This window comes from Schistocerca nitens, chromosome 8 (assembly GCF_023898315.1).
Source record: "Schistocerca nitens isolate TAMUIC-IGC-003100 chromosome 8, iqSchNite1.1, whole genome shotgun sequence".
Classification (NCBI taxonomy): Eukaryota; Metazoa; Arthropoda; class Insecta; order Orthoptera; family Acrididae; genus Schistocerca; species Schistocerca nitens.
In genome coordinates this window covers 177,908,028-177,930,128 of record NC_064621.1, presented here as the reverse complement: position 1 = coordinate 177,930,128, position 22,101 = coordinate 177,908,028, and the positions used below count along the sequence as shown (strand labels likewise).

The 22,101-nt window shown below is 39.9% G+C and overlaps 1 protein-coding gene across 1 annotated transcript in view; it reads right to left on the bottom strand.

Moving 5' to 3' along the window:
- LOC126198529 (bumetanide-sensitive sodium-(potassium)-chloride cotransporter) overlaps positions 1-22,101 on the bottom strand; it is a 603,867-nt gene that overhangs the window by 60,609 nt on the left and 521,157 nt on the right. The window contains exons 8-11 of the mRNA XM_049934924.1: positions 17,022-17,253; positions 1,714-1,835; positions 1,480-1,615; positions 691-902 (exon numbers count right to left, since the gene is read on the bottom strand). Coding sequence (XP_049790881.1) covers positions 691-902; positions 1,480-1,615; positions 1,714-1,835; positions 17,022-17,253 — 702 coding nt within the window. The remainder of the gene's footprint in view (positions 1-690; positions 903-1,479; positions 1,616-1,713; positions 1,836-17,021; positions 17,254-22,101) is intronic.

Here is a 22,101-nt window from a genome sequence, read left to right as displayed (position 1 = left end):
CTTCGGCAGCATTTCCATAACATTCTCAAACAGACTTGTGATCATTCCCGCTGCCCTTCTTGGTACACATTTCATATGCCCTGTCATTTCCATGTGGTATGGCTCCCACACACTTGAGAAATATTATAGAATGGGTCACACAAGTGTTTTGTAAGCAATCTCCTTTGTAGACTGATTTCGTTTCCCTAGTATTCTATTAATGGACTGGAGTCTGACACCTGCCTTACCAACAAGTGAGCCTATGTGGTCATTCTATTTTGCAGCCCTACAAACTGTTAATGCAGATATCTGTATGAGTTGACTGGTTTCAATAGGGGCTCACTGATATTGCAGTCATAGGATACTAAGTTTTTTTCATTTTGTGAAGTGTGCGATGTTACATTTTTGAACATTTTGAGTTTTTGTCTTTTCTATAGACTTTCAGTAAACTTTTACTTCAAAATTATGATGCAAGAAACTCTCATTCCTTCCTAAATTAAACACAAGATATTTACAGCAGATAACACTCTCTTTACAATAGTCAAAGAAATCAGCTTCTACTCACTGAACAGAGGGAATCTTGAGATGGATAAAACTAAAATACAAAAGAGCTTCATCAGCCATTTAGCTCATTCATTGATATAATCAAGAAATGTGAAAACAATGAAAATTATTATTTGTCCTGGGAATGTCAAATCACTATTCACATACCTGAATGATATGACCACACATTAGTAGAGATAAATTTTTTGTCATAAGGTATGCGAAGTCTATCAGAGGTGGTCGATGACTGGGCATCGCAGATAGTACCAATATCTGAGGCCTATAATTCTTCACATGTTCTTCAACATTGTTCAGCTGCTGTACAGAAAGCAGGGCATTCTTGTATGTTTGTGCTTGGGTTGAAGAACCCCAGTTCACTTCTGCACACATGCAAATGACAGAATATTGTTAATGGAAAACAAACAAAAAATTAACAAGAAAGGTGTTAACAATAAATAAAACTACAATATTAATACTTAAAGAACCACTGAAAGCATTACAAGCACTGACTGAGTAAATTGATGTGTTATACCCCAAACGCAGTTTGAAAATGGTGGTAAGAAATGGATGTTTCAGTTTCATTCTAATCACTGGAACAAGGACACTCTCTGAAATAATACATTCTTCAAAAAAATGTTAGCAATGAAAAACATTTAACAATGAACTTGAGGCCTGAAACTGTCAAGAACTGATTGGAAAAGACTAAATACAACACGCGGGACATCTTTCTACTTTGAATACCAAGATCTGGGAGTTAAATATAATTTGTTAATGCTGCTGTTAGCCTATCCATGAACGCATAAGTGAAAAGTATAAATTCATTCTGTATAATGCTGCCTAAAGATAAAACTATAATTTCATGGAAAGGAAAACATATTAAAAGCAATTGTTATCTTTAATCATAAATTTAAAATTTTAAAAATGATGTTATATTTTGAGTGCTTATTTATAATTTACCTGGTCTTCGGTATGATACTATGAGGTATAAAGCCATAACACAAGCAAGTGTTATGAGCGCTGTCCACCAACTAATTAGAAACATGACACCCACACACAGAATAGCTCCCAGAAGGCTAAGCCACATGTTGTAATACTGTAGAAAGAGAGGGGCAAGCGTGTATTCATTTCAAGTACATGAGAGTATTTAATTAATTAATCATTACAATCTAATTATTTTAGCTGCTTCCTTACCCTAAATTTTGGCCTCCATCCAATTGGTTTGGCAAGTGAAGCATGAAATGTACTGAAGTTTATTAAAGCATAAGCTGCCAAAAAGAAGTTGGAGATCAATGGTGCTATAGCATTCAGTTCTCCTGTAATCAAAAGAAAAAAATTAATGAGGAATAACACCTGCTAATCAGAAACATGTGTGTAAATTAATCTTTACTGCCATCTTTGTGCAAAAGTAAAATGATATAGCACAAGCCACATTGTAACTAGGCTATGTTTAAAAAGGCTGAAAATATGTTGTTTTGTGCACATAGGAATTAACTTTTCGCCTAAAGCATAAACAAGTCATTTTTCAGAGAAAATATGAGAATAAAAAATGGATGCACAGAATTACAGATCAATAGTGTCAACATTTGTCTGTTGTCGGATCCTGGGGAATATTTTAGGATTGCACCTTAAGACATTACTGCAGGAAAAGAAGATTTTCTCAAAAAACTGACATAGGTTAGTGAAAAACCAATCATGTGTAAGACAACTTGCTTTACTCATAGATATTTTTTTTTTCAAATAACAGATGCATTTGGACCAGAATATTTCATGTACCTACACTTCCCAAAGTCAAAATCATTTGACATTGTACTACACTGTCAACCAATGACCAAGATATGACCATACAGATTATCTTCACAAGTATGCCAATTGCTTAAAGACTTTTTCTTTTTCCTAACAGAAATGAAAATATGTAATAGGGCTGCTAATAATCTCTCTCTCTCTCTCTCTCTCTCTCTCTCTCTCTCTCTGTGTGTGTGTGTGTGTGTGTGTGTGTGTGTCACCCAAGACATAAAGATGACCCAGCTATTCCCAAAGCTGTACTAGAGTAGCAATGAAGAAGAAGGTTGACATGGTGTGACAGTAATTATGAGAGGAGGTTTGAATAAGGAAGGAAGGAGAAGGATACGCAAACTATGCAAATATATGCACCTAAAGTTGGATATTCTATTAAAACAAGGAGAACTTTGAAGAGGGAATGCAAAGACAACTAAGAAGACAGAAGATGATGATATGGGAGCCCTAAATGCACATCTGAGCAAGGAAACATATTAGAATGAGGAGGTATTAGGAGTGGGAGGGTGAGGAAGGAGAAACGAAGAGAGTAGAAAATTGTTAGGCCTTCGTAAAAACAATGGGCAGTAGTAGACAACGCCTAGTTTAAGAAGAAGGAAAGTCTAATGTAGTGTAGTACAGCTATGATTAGTCAAGCAAATTTGTGGCAGAATATATAATATGTGACAGGACAAAAAAGAACAGTCACAGACATCAAGGTAATACCCTCTGAAGCCTAGGTAGCGATCACTGACTTAGTAGTGAAAGTTTGAAGGATTACAGAGGAAAAGAGGGTAGAAAGACAGGAAAGAAGGATAATAGTGTCAAAGTTGAAATAAGAAAAAGCCAAAGAAGAATTTCATAGAATAGTAAAGGGTGATGCACCAAGGGATGAAATTCAGTCAGTAGAGGAAGGACAGGATGGTTCAAAACAATTACGGTGGAAGGAGCAGAAGAACCAGTGGCAGGAAAAGGTGGAAAGAAACATCCTGGTGGAATGATAGAAAATGGGATGATGTTGCAAAGAAAGAGGAAGTATTCCATATATGGTTTCAGAAGAGAACAGAAAAACAAGAGAGGAAAGCAGTGAGTAAAAGAGAGTGGTAGCAGGACAGTAGAGGAAATGGATGGAAGAATGGACAAAAATGATGGAAGAGGACACTGACAGGAGTGAGAAGGCCTTCTATGGATTGGTTAAGGCTAAGAAGAGGGGCATGATGGAAAATGTTGGACTAAAGGAAAGGAAGTTGAGAATGTACAGGAAATTAAGGGAGGAACATTACGAAGAGTTATTACTTCCCAATGGAAATATGAAAGAGAAAAATGAGGAGCCAGGGAACGTAGATTACATCAAGATGGACCCAACCTGGATGGAAGTAGAGTAAGTGATAAATACCGTGAAAGGAAGAAAAACATCTGGACTGAATGAAGTAAGCATGGAGATGTTGAGAGCAGTTGGCATTGTTGGAGAGCAATGGCTATACTGGGTAATAAGAACAGTATGGAAAGAAAGAAGAACACCTGAAGACCAGAGAAAGGGAATCATAGTGCCAGTTTTTAAGAAGGGTTGCAAGAAACTATATCAGATTTCTAGGGGAGTTACTCTGATGTGTCATGCTGCAAAGGCATTTGAGAAGTTTCTGGAAAAGACAGTATGGAAGATAGTATGAGGAGGATAAAGAGAAACAGTATGTGTTTTAAAGTTTCCACATCCGATAATTAACATGTAATACACAATCAAAGCCAAGGTTGTTGTGGGCAGAGCACTATACAAATACCAAGAACCCCGAGCCAGAAATTCAATGTCGAAAGCAAGGCTGGTGTTCATATAGAAGCTAGGTGATATTTAATAGAACTTGTGCAGCCTACTACACAAGACTGACCCACAGTCACTTGATTAGCTCCATGTTGCTATCGGGGTGCCCCATGTGACCTCGTGACAGTGCCTCTGCCACACTGGTGTCTAGCTGGAACTCCACAGACTGAATGAGCAATGTCAAAGCCAAAGTGAGCTTCCTAGCAAGGAAGCCACCAGTTCTAGAGCTCTGACTGTATATAGCACAGTGTTGTCCTCACACCACTGCTGAGCATGCAGACAGAGAGGGCTGCTTGTTGACAGTTGCCAGCCAGGTGACTGCACTTACCGCAGACCCAGCAGTTTGCTGCACAGTGGATGCATTGGTTTCTGTTATGATTGCTGCACATTCCAGACAGGACTAAATCTTCTCTGATATGGAGGGGGAAAAAAAAAGGTGTGATGCTGATGAGGGAGCAGAATCATTGATATTTAAGTCTCTCAGGAGGCACCAATGATCTGGACGCTCGTGAACTTTGGCAGTACTTAGGAGCAGAAGTAGAAGATGGTGAATTAGAATCATCAGTCGATCAGTGTTTGTGAAGGTGACTAACAAACTGGGAAACCTAGATGTCATTTGCAGAAACCTGCTGAGCTTCCAAAGCACCTTGAAAGATTTAGCAATTTGGACTACCTCATGAACACTATGATCAGACTTGGCTAGAGCTTCTGCAGTGCTCTCCCTATCAGGGGTAAGGTGCCCAATTACTTTTCGAGTAAATGATCCAACATAGGAGACTTTACAGTTCTGACCACATGGAACTGCACTTATGTGTGAGACCCTGCACATCCACGTTGTTTATGACATTCTTTAACATGGAGCCTAGCCACAAGTTGCACCTGCTGACTGTACTATCTGATTAACAGAGCACAGAGAACACTGAAAGTTATTTCACTAAGGTTTAAGGGTGGTTTCAATTTTTCCATCACTTCATATAAAAGCAACTAGTACAAGACAAAAGCAAAGCACTTTCTGCCTACTAGAAATGTAATTAGCAAAAAGTGGAGTTAAAAACAATGAAGGTAGATTTCCCAGCTCTCCTGCGATTCATTAAATGCAGCAAACAGCAGTGGGCACAATGCCGCAACTGCTGTCTGATGTGTTTGTTGATACCGGACATGGGCTGGAGAAGACTGGCCTACTGCTCCTTGTGCTCTTGAGCCACATATCACCATAAATGTGACAGGGTGTGCCAGAGAGATGCTAACTGTAGTACCTAAGATCTGTATCAATATTCTCCACTGGTGGGGATATTGAAGTTTTAGACCAGGGTATGAAGATGGTAATGGTATAACAATGGATTTCCTGGACACTGGGGAGGTGTATGATCAACATCATGAAAGTGTGAGTCATGTAAAAGTAGGAGAGAAGACAGACTGATTTGAAAATAAAAATGGGCTGATGCAAGGGAGTGCACTATTCGCTCTACTTTTCATCACCATGATAAAAGAGATAATGACAGGAGTGACAGCATGAATAGGAGATGAAAATGTGATAGCAGTGATGTTTTCAGGTGATCTAATGGTGTGGGGAAATGGGAGAGGAGAGGTACAAGGAAGGTTAAATAAATGCATGAAAGTGGCAGAACAGTATGGTTTGAAATTTAATGTAAAAAAGTGTGAAATAATGGTGTTAACTGGAATACAAGAAGAATAGCAGTGAATATAAGTATTAGAGTACAGGCACTAAAGAGAGTGCAAAGTTTCAAGCACCTGGGACACATACCAGAAGACAGTGGAGGAATGAAAAGGACATTAGTGAAAGGGGAAAGCAAGCTCATGGTTTCCCGCAGATTGTAAGAAGACTGTGCTGCAGCAAGGATGTACCAACAAAAAGTAAGGAAACTGAGGGTATTATGCTCCAATACTCATGTACGTATCAGAAATGTGGCTAATGAAGAAAAGGCAGGTGAGCAAAATACAGGCTTGTGAGACGAAATTTCACAGAAGTGGAGTAGGACTTATCAGAATGAATAGAGTAAGGGATGATGTGCTGAGAGAAATTGTGAAAGACAAGCCTGTGCAAGAGACCACAGAAAAGAAAAGATTAACATGGTGTGGGCAAGTTGAAAGAATGGGAATTGGCTGAATACCAAGGCAGGTCACAAAATGACAATAGGCAAGAGACGTACAGGAAGATCAAAAGAGAGAGAAGGAATGTGTAATGAGGAGAAGAGAAGATTGGTACAGAATGAGAGAGAAAAATGGCATGGGGACAGGAAAAGATGGAGTGGCTTAGGTGCTAAACAGACCCAGCCAGGGCCTACAGACTGTAAAAGATGATTTTGATGATTTCTATTTAATGTACCAAATGATAACAAAAATAATATATAATAACTCATAAGAAAGAGAAAGAATACTATAGCATCCACTATTTATAGCAAACTTCTGGGGTCTATCACATTGTTTAAACACCCGGATAAGAAGTGATATGAAACAGAAAGCACATGTTAAATCAATGGTAGGATAGGTGGAGGAAAGTCTTACATACATGGGTACAATTCTGATAAAGTGTGGGACATTTTAAAGGAAACAGTATACAAGGCACTAGAATAACCACGTACAGAATATTGATACAGGGTTGTGCTCCTCATGATTCAGGCATGACAGAGACTCACTACAAAGATTCCAACAGGTCACCACAGCCCACACCAAAGAACAACAGGAATTCTCACAGATCTTAAATGAGAATCTTTTGAAAGAAAGTTGACTTTTTTTTTTTTTTTTTTTTTTTTTTTTTTTTTTTTTTTTTTTTTTTTTTTTTTTTTGCAAAACCCTGTTGGACATATGTGGAGAACTAGTGTTCAAGGTGGACTGTAAAACAAGTCTGCTGTCTGCACTGTATACCACATGGGGGGGCCAACAGAATAAGATGAGCAATATCACATACCACATCACGGAGATAATTCTTTCTTTCTTCATCAATATGGTGATGGTATGGGACAGAAGGATACTAATACTGGTATGAACTAATCTCTGTTATGCACTGTACATTGGTTTGCGGAGTATCATCATCAAAGGCCTATATTTCCTAATGGAAAATTCAAGTAGCATCACGCAGACATTTTTGTAGGTGACTCAGGAGTCCAGTGCAAAAGCCCACTTGATATCCACAGATGGAACAAGTGTGTATCACCTTGAAAGAGGGGTCTGATTAGATTCGATTCAGTTATCATTCCATAGACGCAAAAATGAGATGAATCTCATGGGCGTGGAACATGTCACAAAGTATAACATAAAACACATAGAACATTTGAATGCAATCCTCACTTCCCTGATCGTTTGTCAGGAGATTGTCGAAATATGTGAATAAATTACAGTAAACTGTAACTGCTAATATTTACAGAATTAATACACTGTCAAAATGAATCGTAGTTATGCACTTTTAATGAATTTATCTTACACAAAATACCTACTTTTGACTACTGTGACCAAGTGTTGTAAAAACTGAAATCCAACAAATGTTTTTGCTTAAGCTGGTCTAACAGTCCCTGGCAATTGTCTATATGCTCATTTTGCAGGTAAGTTGTGGTACTTACTGCCTCCCTCCATGAGTTTCCTCCATACGATGCAGCCTTCAGCAAGCTCCACCTATTTATCTCAGTAATATTAAATGTGTTGATGTTGCATTTGATGCAGTCCTTAAAGTGGAATACGGGTTTTTCAGGGTGTCTCTTGGCATATGCTGTCTCATTAAGTAGTGTGTGTCGGGGAAGATGAAAGTGATCCATGCAATGCAAATGTCCTAGCCACCATAGGCGGCATTCCTTGAGAGTGGCAGTGGTACTCAGTACTGCCATAGTATTCAGAACCATCTCATTTGTTACATGGTCCCTCCATGTTATGCCCAGAACATTTCATAGGCAGTGCAGATGATAGGTTTTGTTAATGTATGATGTCCACATCTCAGCACCATACGATAGGGTGCTCAGTATGGATGCTCGGTAGGTGAGCGTTTTTGTAGTTACCCTAAGGTGTTTGCTGTCTCATGCTCTTGTGCAGAGCTTTCCGAAAGTAGTCACCACTTTGCCAATTCTCTCATTCATTTCACTGTGCAGAAAAAGATCTTCTGACACAAGTGAGCTGAAGTATCAGAATTTGTCAACTGCATTCAACGAAGAGCCATCTAATCTTATGGCAGACATAGACATGTATCCTTGTGCTAACAGCCTTTTTAATATTCTCGAAGCTAGAAAATGCTTGCATGCAGCAGCAAGTTTTTTCACATGGCTTTGAAGTTTGTCTTAAGTATGTAGTATGAATGCTGCACCATCAGCAAATAAAAGGTTACTTACAAATAAGTCCCCACTATAGCACTTGGACCTAAGTAGCAAATATACACTAACTTCAAAAAAACCAGGATGGAATGTAATAATATTCTGAAAAGGATAGTTGCTACTCACCATACAGCAGGGATGCTTAGTCGCAGATAGGCACAATAAAAAAGACTGTTGGAAAGTGAGCTTTTGGCCAACAAGGCTTTTGCCAAAAATAGACAAACAACCTGTGAAACCAGTCTTGTGATCTACAAGTTAAGCTGCAATCACTGTGCTACATTCTATGTGTGCATGATAACCAACAAGCTGTCTGTTTGCATGAATGGCCACCGACAATCTGTGGCCAAGAAACAGCTGGACCACCCTGTTGCTGAGCAAGCCGCCCTACGTTATTTTCTTCATTTCAATGACTTTGGCCATATCTGTGTGAGTTGCAGTTGTGTGTGTGTCTGTGTGTGTGTGTTTTGTCTATTCATGACTAAGGACTTGTTGGCCAAAACCTCACTTTCCGACAGGCTTTTTATTGTCCCTATCTGCGACTCCACATCTACACTATATGGTGAGTAGCAACTATCCTTTTCATTATATATATATATATATATATATATATATATATATATATATATATAGAGAGAGAGAGAGAGAGAGAGAGAGAGAGAGAGAGAGAGAGAGAGAGGGAAACATTCCACCAAGCTTTCGCAACAAACTGTTGCCTCATCAGGAAAGAGGGAAGGAGAGGGAAAGACGAAAGGATGTGGGTTTTAAGGGAGAGGGTAAGGAGTCATTCCAATCCCGGGAGCGGAAAGACTTACCTTAGGGGGAAAAAGGACGGGTATACACTCGCACACACACATATCCATCCACACATATACAGACACAACCAGACATATTTAAAGACAAAGAGTTTGGGCAGAGATGTCAGTCGAGGTGGAAGTGCAGAGGCAAAGATCTTGTTGAATGACAGGTATGAGTGGCGGCAACTTGAAATTAGCGAAGATTGAGCCCTGGTGGGTAACGGGAAGAGAGGATATATTGAAGAGCAAGTTCCCATCTCCGGAGTTCGGATAGGTTGGTGTTGGTGGGAAGTATCCAGATAACCCGGACGGTGTAACACTGTGCCAAGATGTGCTGGCCGTGCACCAAGGCATGTTTAGCCACAGGGTGATCCTCATTACCAACAAACACTGTCTGCCTGTGTCCATTCATGCGAATGGACAGTTTGTTGCTGGTCATTCCCACATAGAATGCATCACAGTGTAGGCAGGTCAGTTGGTAAATCACGTGGGTGCTTTCACACGTGGCTCTGCCTTTGATCGTGTACACCTTCCGGGTTACAGGACTGGAGTAGGTGGTGGTGGGAGGGTGCATGGGACAGGTTTTACACCGGGGGCGGTTACAAGGATAGGAGCCAGAGGGTAGGGAAGATGGTTTGGGGATTTCATAGGGATGAACTAACAGGTTACGTAGGTTAGGTGGACGGCGGAAAGACACTCTTGGTGGAGTGGGGAGGATTTCATGAAGGATGGATCCCATTTCAGGGCAGGATTTGAGGAAGTCGTATCCCTGCTGGAGAGCCACATTCAGAGTCTGGTCCAGTCCCGGAAAGTATCCAGTCACAAGTGGGGCACTTTTGTGGTTCTTCTGTGGGAAGTTCTGGGTTTGAGGGGATGAGGAAGTGGCTCTGGTTATTTGCTTCTGTACCGGGTCGGGAGGGTAGTTACGGGATGCGAAAGCTGTTGTCAGGTTGTTGGTGTAATGGTTCAGGGATTCCGGACTGGAGCAGATTCGTTTGCCATGAAGACCTAGGCTGTAGGGAAGGGACCGTTTGATGTGGAATGGGTGGCAGCTGTCATAATGGAGGTACTGTTGCTTGTTGGTGGGTTTGATGTGGACGGACATGTGAAGCTGGCCATTGGACAGATGGAGGTCAACGTCAAGGAAAGTGGCGTGGGATTTGGAGTAGGACCAGGTGAATCTGATGGAACCAAAGGAGTTGAGGTTGGAGAGGAAATTCTGGAGTTCTTCTTCACTGTGAGTCCAGATCATGAAGATGTCATCAATAAATCTGTACCAAACTTTGGGTTGGCAGGCCTGGGTAACCAAGAAGGCTTCCTCTAGGCGACCCATGAATAGGTTGGCGTACGAGGGCGCCATCCTGGTACCCATGGCTGTTCCCTTTAATTGTTGGTATGTCTGGCCTTCAAAAGTGAAGAAGTTGTGGGTCAGGATGAAGCTGGCGAAGGTAATGAGGAAAGAGGTTTTAGGTAGGGTGGCAGGTGATCGGCGTCACAGGAAGTGCTCCATCGCAGCGAGGCCCTGGACGTGCGGTATATTTGTGTATAAGGAAGTGGCATCAATGGTTACAAGGATGGTTTCCGAGGGTAACAGATTGGGTAAGGATTCCAGGCGTCCGAGAAAGTGGTTGGTGTCTTTGATGAAGGATGGGAGACTGCATGTAATGGGTTGAAGGTGTTGATCTACGTAGGCAGAGATACGCTCTGTGGGGGCTTGGTAACCAGCTACAATGGGGCGGCCGGGATGGTTGGGTTTATGAATTTTGGGAAGAAGGTAGAAGGTAGGGGTGCGGGGTGTCGGTGGGGTCAGGAGGTTGATGGAGTCAGGTGAAAGGTTTTTGTATGACAAACGAATCTGCTCCAGTCCAGAATCCCTGAACCATTACACCAACAACCTGACAACAGCTTTCGCATCCCGTAACTACCCTCCCGACCTGGTACAGAAGCAAATAACTAGAGCCACTTCCTCATCTCCTCAAACCCAGAACCTCCCACAGAAGAACCACAAAAGTGCCCCACTTGTGACTGGATACTTTCCGGGACTGGACCAGACTCTGAATGTGGCTCCCCAGCAGGGATACGACTTCCTCAAATCCTGCCCTGAAATGAGATCCATCCTTCATGAAATCCTCCCCACTCCACCAAGAGTGTCTTTCCGCCGTCCACCTAACCTTCGTAACCTGTTAGTTCATCCCTATGAAATCCCCAAACCATCTTCCCTACCCTCTGGCTCCTATCCTTGTAACCGCCCCCGGTGTAAAACCTGTCCCATGCACCCTCCCACCACCACCTACTCCAGTCCTGTAACCCGGAAGGTGTACACGATCAAAGGCAGAGCCACGTGTGAAAGCACCCACGTGATTTACCAACTGACCTGCCTACACTGTGATGCATTCTATGTGGGAATGACCAGCAACAAACTGTCCATTCGCATGAATGGACACAGGCAGACAGTGTTTGTTGGTAATGAGGATCACCCTGTGGCTAAACATGCCTTGGTGCACGGCCAGCACATCTTGGCACAGTGTTACACCATCCGGGTTATCTGGATACTTCCCACCAACACCAACCTATCCGAACTCCGGAGATGGGAACTTGCTCTTCAATATATCCTCTCTTCCCGTTACCCACCAGGGCTCAATCTCCGCCAATTTCAAGTTGCCGCCACTCATACCTGTCATTCAACAAGATCTTTGCCTCTGCACTTCCGCCTCGACTGACATCTCTGCCCAAACTCTTTGTCTTTAACTATGTCTGGTTGTGTCTGTATATGTGTGGATGGATATGTGTGTGTGTGCGAGTGTATACCCGTCCTTTTTTCCTCCTAAGGTAAGTCTTTCCGCTCCCGGCATTGGAATGACTCCTTACCCTCTCCCTTAAAACCCAAATCCATTCATCTTTCCCTCTCCTTCCCTCTTTCCTGACGAGGCAACCGTTGGTTGCGAAAGCTAGAATTTTGTGTGTATGTTTGTGTTTGTTTGTGTGTCTGTCGACCTGCCAGCACCTTCATTTGGTAAGTATATATATATATAAACAAAGATGATGTGACTTACCAAACGAAAGCGCTGGCACGTCGATAGACACACAAACAAACACAAACACACACACAAAATTCAAGCTTTCGCAACAAACTGTTGCCTCATCAGGAAAGAGGGGAAGGAGAGGGAAAGACGGAAGGATGTGGGTTTTAAGGGAGAGGGTAAGGAGTTATTCCAATCCCGGGAGCGGAAAGACTTACCTTAGGGGGAAAAAAGGACAGGTATACACTCGCACACACGCACATATCCATCCACACATATACAGACACAAGCAGACATATTTAAAGACAAAGGGTTTGGGCAGAGATGTCAGTCGAGGCGGAAGTGAAGAGGCAAAGATGATGTTGAATGACAGGTGAGGTATGCGTGGCGGCAACTTGAAATTAGCGGAGATTGAGGCCTGGTGGGTAACGGGAAGAGAGGATATATTGAAGAGCAAGTTCCCATCTCCGGAGTTCGGATAGGTTGGTGCACACACACTGATATCGAAAACACTGAAAATGATATGATGGCCAACTTTTTGAATGATTATACTGAGAAATGTGTCTCTTTAAATGTGATTGATATCATCTCTTTATTTCTTCCAAGTCATTCCAACACAAACAATGAACCTCACATAAATTGTGTTGCTTTGCACATGATAAGGCAGTATGTGAATGAAAATAAACTGAAGGTTAACTTCCAGAGTAAAATACCACTCACACAGGTCTCTGCCCCCTAAGGTACAGACCACTGTATTCTAAATAAGAAGAAGTGCACTTGTTTATTGAAAAAAAGGAATATATCTACAAATAAGAATGCCATAACCTTCAGAAGCTCTGTGTCCTTGGTTGTATCACTTTAAAAATCTGATGTTTATGTGCTCAGTTTTCAAGTCATTTCAACTGAAATAAAATGAACCTCACATAAGTTGTGTTGCTTCACACATGATAAGGCAGTATGTGAATGAAAATAAACTGAAGTTTAACTCCCAAAGTAAAATACCACTCACACAGGTCTCTGCCCCCCAGGTACAGACCACTGTATTTTAAATAAGAAGAAGTGCACATGTTTATTGAAAAAAGGAATATATCTACCAATAAGAATGCCATAACTTTCAGAAGCTACTGTGTCCTTGGTTGTATCACTTTAAAAATCTGATGTTTATGTGCTCAGTTTTCAAGTCATTTCAACTGAGATAAAATGCTTGAGCTTTAAACAGCTGTCACTGCCATTGTCCTCAGGAGTTAAAACTTCTGACTACCAGGGTAAGTCTCATATACATGATCTCTCATGACCTCATTGTTGAAGGGATGTTAAACACTAATCTGTGATCTCATATACCGTATTTACTCGAATCTAAGCTGCACTTTTTTTCCGGTTTTTGTAATCCAAAAAACCGCCTGCGGCTTAGAATCGAGTGCAAAGCAAGCGGAAGTTATGAAAAATGTTGATAGGTGCCGCCACAACTAACTTCTGCCGTCGAATATATGTAGCGCTACACAAGCATGCTTTGTGGGCACAAAGATAAATACTGGCGCCAAAACCTCTGCATCAGTAAATAAATTTAAAAAAAAGGTAGAAGACGAGCTTTTTTCTTCTCCGCCCCGAGTTTCGACCACTGCATTTTCATACATTATCCAACGAAGTAAATACAAATTCCGTATTGTTTATCTTCGAATGTAGCAGAATTTCAATTTACTACGAAAATCCGACTGGCAAGACTGTTAGGGATGTTTGTCAATATGGCCAACTCTACGTTCCGAGTTTTTTCCTACCTGTGAGAAGAGATGGTTGCTAATAGGAACCTGATGAAATGTGAATCACATGCAGTATTCTCTTCACCATAAGAATAATACGAATATAAACATTTTGCCATGTATTCTTTCGTGTTTGTTGCTATCTCATTTAAATCCTGTCTGCGTACTAAACTACGAAACTAGAGTGAGACAACAGCAAACGCAGAAGAATATACGTATCGTGTCATGTTTATATTCGTATTATTCTTATGCCTAATAGTGATACAGTCAGAAATGAAGCACGGCAACTGACTAGATTTTAAATGTAAGATGACTAATTTCTGTGCAGAATTTGATGTACTAAAGAAGCGGCCGCAAAGATTTTCAAACGGAGGAAAATTTTCGCAAAACTCTCGTTCAGAACATGTTCTACCATACGCATGTTCTATCATACATTTGGTTCTTGTTGATCATTATCAAAGAAAGCAGCAGTGTAAGTAACAACAAATAGCAGTCTCTTGCCATTGTTTCGCTAATGAGACGATTCCTCTTTTTTTTTAAGCGGCGGTAGCACGCACAAAAGCAAGTCATGCCGCGAGCGGCGACAGGCCGTAAACACGCACTATCAAAATGTGACAAACAATGCATTACACAGTACAGTAATGCATTTTCAGTTTAGAGTGATGCAAACACCTATAACAAAGAAAACGGCACTTATCAGATCAAAGCAAAATAAGCAATGGATTCAAACCAGACGAAGCACGTGAAAAAGGAAGGGTACCCGTATAAATACGGACGGAGCGCCTGACACATAGCAATGGCTACCTGGTAAAGCTTAACTGCTAAGCTTACGACTCGAACCAAACTACTGTAGCTGTATCGTCTTTCATTCGACCTAAATTGTGTCTCATATTACAATGGACCAACTTTGTTTCGATTTGGAGGTGCGGCCTAAAACTTTTCTCTCCCCTTGAATTTCGAGTCTCAAATTTCAGGTGCGGGTTAGATTCGGGAATTTTTTTTTCCTTTATTTCGAGTCTCATTTTTCAGGTGCGGCTTAGATTCGAGTAAATACTGTATATGAAACAGCAGCATCCTGAATGCTGCACAGATGTACTGAATCAGTACATGCTCAGAAGGTGAGTTACACTGTCCATGATAACACCAGCCCACTTGGGTGCAATTATGTCAAAAGATGTGGGGAGCCTGCACCATATTCGAAACTGCCATTCCTGCTGACCTGTAACTCACAAGCATTTTCTTCTGATTCTGTTCAGGGCCCAAAATGCCTCTCCATGACCCACTAAGTGTGAACCCTTGTTCATCGTAATCAAATGTCGATTGCTTCTTTCTAGTGTAGAAACCCTGGCCCAAGATGCTCATCTCCGCAAATAATATTCTGGGGTCATTCTGTAGGTGATGTTCCGCCACAGTTGACTTGCCTAATTGTCTTTGTTTTACAGGACACTTACGTTCAGCACAGTGCTCAGTGACTGAGCACATGGTTTGTCCTATGTACACACTCTTACCTACATCTGCAACAAGGCAGTTATGTTTACAATGAGCATTGTTACTTGTCCTGTAGCTGAGAACAAGCTTCTATCTTTAAATCTACATAATAGGATAATTTGTGCAAACAATAGCTGAAAAATATGTTATCCTCATCATCAATTGAAGACATAAAGTCTGTAAATGAGTCTGTGATCATACTGTGGCACTTTATTTATAAAGGTCCATCTTGAACACACAGATTTTTATATTTCATTGCTACCGGTTTGGACTATTGCCATCTTCAGATCATAAAATATTCTGATGTAGGTTTCAACATCAAAATCTATACATGCATGTACATAGTACATCATCATCATCATCACTGTCATCATCACACCATCTTCCTTGATCTGATACGGTCTTGTGAAGTTCTCCTGCCACCTTTCTATTTGTCGACCTAGAGATCTTATATCAATCATCAGCTGGAAGTGTAGCAGATGTTTAAGACTTTAATAAAAGAATACATGACCCTACCCTGAACACTGATAGAGATCAAATGACACTGGTTTCATTACTGGCAAGAAATACCATCAAAGGGTAAACACACTGGGAAGTGAACATTAGAATTTCAAGATCTTTGAAGACTCCTCTGCAAAATGGTTTGGTACCTGTTTTACAACAGGCCAAAAACATAATTTGTTGCAAAAAGGAATAGGTATATCATCTCTTCTATGTATATAGTGGCCATGGACGAAGTTTATCTTGTACAAATTCACAAGCACCTGAACAGTTTTGCATACAAGAGTAGTATTGTTTTGTGTCTCAACAGTCTGTACAGTATATAATCATATTTGCATTTCATTAGCAACTACGATAATGGAATTAAGTGCTTGGTACCTGTTGTGATTGTTCCTAATAAGATCTTCTTTTGCAACTCACATCAATGCAAAGTGCACACAAAATTCCAAATAGTTTAGTTAGATATAAAGTTCTGCTACATATATTATTAATGAACTGTGACAAAAACTTAAAATTATTCTGTTCATACACCCAAAATGGTATGGTGCAGCATTTATTGAATCTGTTTAAATTCCACTACAATGTGTGTGAGAGAGGGGGGGGGGGGGGGGGGGGGCAGATGCGCACATGTGTGGCTGCACAAATTTGTGATATTTTTCCCCCTCTCCTCAAGAAGTCCTAGAAAGATTTAACCTCTACCATTAACAAATCTGATCTACTGAAACACTTACAGTCAGACAAATTATGGTCATCATGAGTTATAAATCTAATGTGCAGTTTTGATTAAGAATCTTCACAATATTATGCAAAACTTACATCACACTTCTTACATAATATTTAACAGTTGTGAAACTACAGAATTCATATACAAGTTAACAGACCAAACTTGAAAATAAGAGAAATGTTGTCCCTTCACAATTTTGGTACACATTTACCTTTCAGAAATAGAACATGAGATATTTACTAAATACATAAGTTATTTGAAGATTTTTTTAAAATGTTTGTCATTCTACAAAAGTACAAGTCTGACTCACCTACAAGAATAAAGGCTACTGCAATGAAAAATGTCAACACATATCCTCTAACAGGTTCATTGTTTTTTCCATATCCTCTTCCAAACCATGTAATGTAAGGATACAACTGATCTTTACACAAAGCTTGAAACACTTTTGGAGCTGAGACTAAACTTGCCAGAGCAGATGACAAAGTTGCGGCAAAGCAACCAGCATAAATAAGAGGTCCAAAACCAGAAACCAATTCCATCACCTGAAAAGGAACAGTTTTAATTTTCTGTAATACAATAGCATACTCGTTTCAATTGTAGCATTACTGTCAAATAATTCAGTTAAGATTTAATTCCTATTTCTGAAACACAGTTACTTGGCTATTTCTACATTTACATCTATAATCTGCACACCACTCTGAAGTGCATGGCAGAAGGTACTTTCTATTGGAGCATTCCTAATACTGATTTGACATGCTCAATCCGAAGATGCAATGATATAAGATCATTACTCATCTTAATGAAACAAGCATAACCAGTTGCAAATGTAACTGCCTTAGTCAGGTTATAATGTATTACAGTATCTAAATGTTCAATGAAGAATATGGTGCAGCCCTGTATTTTGTTCCTATAACATGTTACTGTGAACAGTTCAATGATAGGGTTGTTCTTATCATGATCAACATCTGACCAACACCAACAACACTATTACAGGTATACATGCCAAAGTTGCAAGCAGACGATGAAGAGACAGAGAAAATATATGATGATACTGAGTAGGTAATTCAGTATGTAAAGGGAACTGCTAATCTAATAGTCATGGGGGATTGCAATGTAGTTGCAGGGAAATGAGTAGAAGAAAGGGTTACTGGAGAATATGGGCTTAGGACTAGGAATGAGAGAGGAGAAAGACAACTTGAGTTCTGCAATAAATTCCACTTACTATTAGTGAACACACTGTTCAAAAATCACAAGACAAGGATGCATACTTGAACAAAGCCAAGAGATATGGCAAGATTCCAGTTAGATTACATTAAGGTCAGGCAGAGATTCTGAAATCAGATGTTGGATTGTGAGGAATACAGATCGCAACAGTCGTACAATCAGCTAAACAGCTCAAGCTTCCAAGTTGCTTACAAGAACAACATACAGATGAATGGAAAAGAAAATTGAGGACCTATTAGATGACAATCAGTCTGGCTTTAGGACAGGTAAAGGCAGCAAGAAGGCAGTTCTGACATTGTAGTTGATAATGGAAGCAAGAGTGAAGAAAAATCAAGACATATTATTCATAGGATTTGTTGACCCGGAAAAGCATTTTACAATGTAAAAAATGGTGCAAGATGTTTGAAATCCTGAGAAGAATAGGTGTAAGTTATAGGGAAAGATGGATAATATACAGTATGTATAGGAATTAATAGGGAACAATAAAACTGGGTGACCCGGAATGAAGTGCTCAGAGTAAAAACTATGTAAGACAGGTATGTAGTCTTTCCCCCCTACTGTCCACTCTATACGTCAAAGATGGAAGTGAAAGAAAAATTCAAGAGTGGGAACTAAATTCAGGGTAGAAAGATATCAGCAATAAGATTCGCTGATGACACTGCTATTTTCAGCGAAGTGATGAAGAATTACCTGATCTGTTGAATGGAATGAACAGTCTAATGCATACAGAAAATGGACTGAGAGGAAATCAAAGAAAGACTTTCAGTAATGAGAAGTAGCAGTATGGAGAACAGTGAGAAACTTAACATCAAAAATGGGTATCACATAGTAGACGAAGTCAAGGAATTCTGCTACATAGACAGCAAAATAGCCCATGACAGACAGAGTAATGAGGACAAAAAGGCTGACTAGCACTGGCAAAAACGGCATTCCTGGCCAAGAGAAGTCTGCTAGTATCAAACATATGCCTTAGTCTGAGGAAGAAATTTCTGAGAATGTGTGTGGAGCACAGCAGTGTATGGTAGTAAAACATGGACTGTGGGAAAACCAGAACAGAATTCATTCAAAGCATTTGAGATGTGGTGCTACAACAGAATGCTGAAAATTAGGTGGACTGATAGGGTAAGGAATGAGGAAGTTCTTCACAGAATTGGTAAAACATGGAATATATGGAAAACACTGACAAGAAGAACAGACAAGATGATATGACATCTGTTAAGGCATTAGAGATTTGCTTCCACAGAACCAGACAGAGCTGCAGAGGGTAAAAATTGAAACAGAAGACAGAGATTAGAATACATCCACCAAATACCGTAGAACCCCTATTTAACGTTTTTCTAGGGACCAGAATTTTTTAACCTTAAATGGCAGTTTACCTTAAATCGAGGTTTCGATAGAAAGCAAACCTTTTCCAGAACTCTTTGCCTGTATTGACATAAATTGCACCAACACACATAATTTGCACAATAACACCAATAAAACAAGGAGATACCTACCCTACACACTATACTGCAATTACAACTTTTTTTGTAGCACTAATACAGTAGTCAAAGATCGTAGTTTCCCAGCACACTACAAAATTTAAACATCCACAAAATACTTACACAATTACAGTAATATAATAAATCGAGTTACTTTTCCTATATGCCACACATGTTTACACAACTTTCACAGTGCTTCATTTTTTGATATACTTGTAATCAAAAATGATAGTCTGCTTTTTAGCACTGTTGGATTTTAGGTTCAAAATGTCCATCTCCAATTGATTTACTCTGTGTATAACAGGGTTGTCAACTTTAAATGCTGTGACCAATCTCCGGACAATGTCTATGCTGGCAGTAGCTTCATTGAATGAGGGTGTTTCCATTTCTTCATCCCTAACATCATTGTTTTCTTCGATATCTTCATCATTCTGCTTTACTTCATCTTCACAGATTTTCTCAACATCTCGGAGGCATGTAGTGATGGCATCACCATCACAAGCCACAAATTCATTAAAAGTAATGGGTAAATTGTTAGATACCTGCACCCAATCATGCATGTCCGCTACTGCTTTGTCACTGCTTTTGTCGTGAGTGCTCATTTCATTAAATTCAGCCTTATGAAAGCAAGTTGAGTTGGTTTCCTTAGTTACCATTTTCCAAGCTCCTTTGAGCATATGCATTGCTTGCAGGATGTTCAGTTTAAGCACTTCATTCCAATCAATAAAGGCAAGTGCCATAAGGACAAGAGCTTTCCGATACTTGCTTTTACGGCTATGAATAATCCCTAGATCCATGGGCTGGAGTCTGCTAGTGCAATTTGCAGGAAAGAAATGCACTTTCACATTCCGCAGAAATCCTAAGTCTGTTGGATGAGCAGGACACTTGTTCATAAAGAGAACAACCTTCCTGTTTCTACCACCCATTCGTGCATGAAAAGCTTGCAAGAACTTTTGAACAAGTTTGCAATCATCCAGGCACTTTTGTTGCTATAATACTTACATGGCAGCATAGCACTGTTCTTAAAGCAATGTAGTTTGTGGAACTTTCCAATTACTATGGGATCCAGTTTGTTGCTGCCAACTGCGTTGCTGCATAAGAGAACAGTAATTTTCTGCTTGCTCATTCTTCCTCCATAGCATGCTTCTCCTTTAACACTTAAAGTTTTAGAGGGCATGAGTTGGTAAAACAGGCTGTTTCATCCACATTGTACACATCCCGAGTTTCGAAACCATTCAAGAGGAGTGGCAGCTCCTCTTCTTTCCAGTGTTCAACACTTTCATTACTAACTGCATCATTCTCTCCACATACTGCCCTCTAAGTTATCCCATAGCGTTTTTTGAATCTATCCAGCCAATCATTTGAAGCTTTGAATTCTGTTAGCCCAAGTTTCCCTGATATCATAGATGCTTTCATTTTTATCAGTGCCCCATCCATTGGTAAATTTTCAGCACATGCTCCATTGCACCACTCCATTAGCTCTGATTCCATTTCTTTGTACAGCAACTTTTTAAGATTTTTTCTCTGCTTTCTCCTTATTCTTCAATATTCCTGACAATGAAGACTGTGCAAGTCCCAAGCGTCGAGCCATTTCACTTACAGGCACATTTGTGTTTCTCTCCACTTCCTGAATCAAGTTCACTTTCTCTGCAACAGACAGAGTTTTTCTTTTTGCTGCCATTGGTCCAGAAAATGCTTTTCTGTTGCTGGAACAAGCCGAAAGTTGTTACTTTTACTGTCTCCATGTCTTACCGAAGTTCAAAAGCAGACTGAAACAAACGTTTTTGCGAGCACTGCTCTCATTAGCTGGAGTTGTCAAAATGTAAAGCCACGCTTCTCAAGTTTCTTCAGAACGTCCATTTTTATGGTGTATATGTGAAGAGTTTTTTTTAATTGCTATAAATATTTGAAAAATTGCTAAATTCGCCCATGATAACAAAATTCCTTAACATTCATTACTCAAAACTAACACCATGGCTTCTGTGGTGGCTTCTAGTAGCAAAAGGCAGCAATAAAGGCCGCAAGTGCTTACAGTGGCAATTAGCGGCAGTTTTCGGAACTTCTTAGGCTTTGCACCCAAATGTAAAATGCAGGTGGTTTTTTGGATTCCAAAAACCAGAAAAAAAGTGCGGCTAGCGTTCGGGCTGCAAAAGCCACTATTGTATTGTTTTCAATATTTAATATTCCTAATGCTAAATGCAGATTTTGTCATAATGCGAATTACGTTAAATCGAATATAAAATTGCATTGCACTTATGGAGTAATTTTCAGGACTTGACATTTCTTCCATTAAATGCGGGTTTACACTAAATCGAGGTCACACAAAATTGGGGTTATACTGTAAATGAGAATGTAGGTTGCAATTGCTACTCTGAGATGAAAAAGTTGACACAGGAGAGGAAACTGTGATGGGCCACATCAAAGTAGTCGGAAGACTGATGCCTTTTTTTAATAAATAAGTGTATAAATAAATAAAAAATGTTTCAGGGTTTTGGCAATAATATACTGTTTTGAATTGACACTGGCCCGTTTTGATTAATAATATGAGTATTTCATTTTGTTCTGACTTAAAATATCAGTACATGCATAATCTGCAATTAATAATAACAATAATTCATTGTTTTAAGTCACGTGAATCCTCTATTTGTCATATGAAAGTGTGTTAATTAATACAAAACAGAGTTA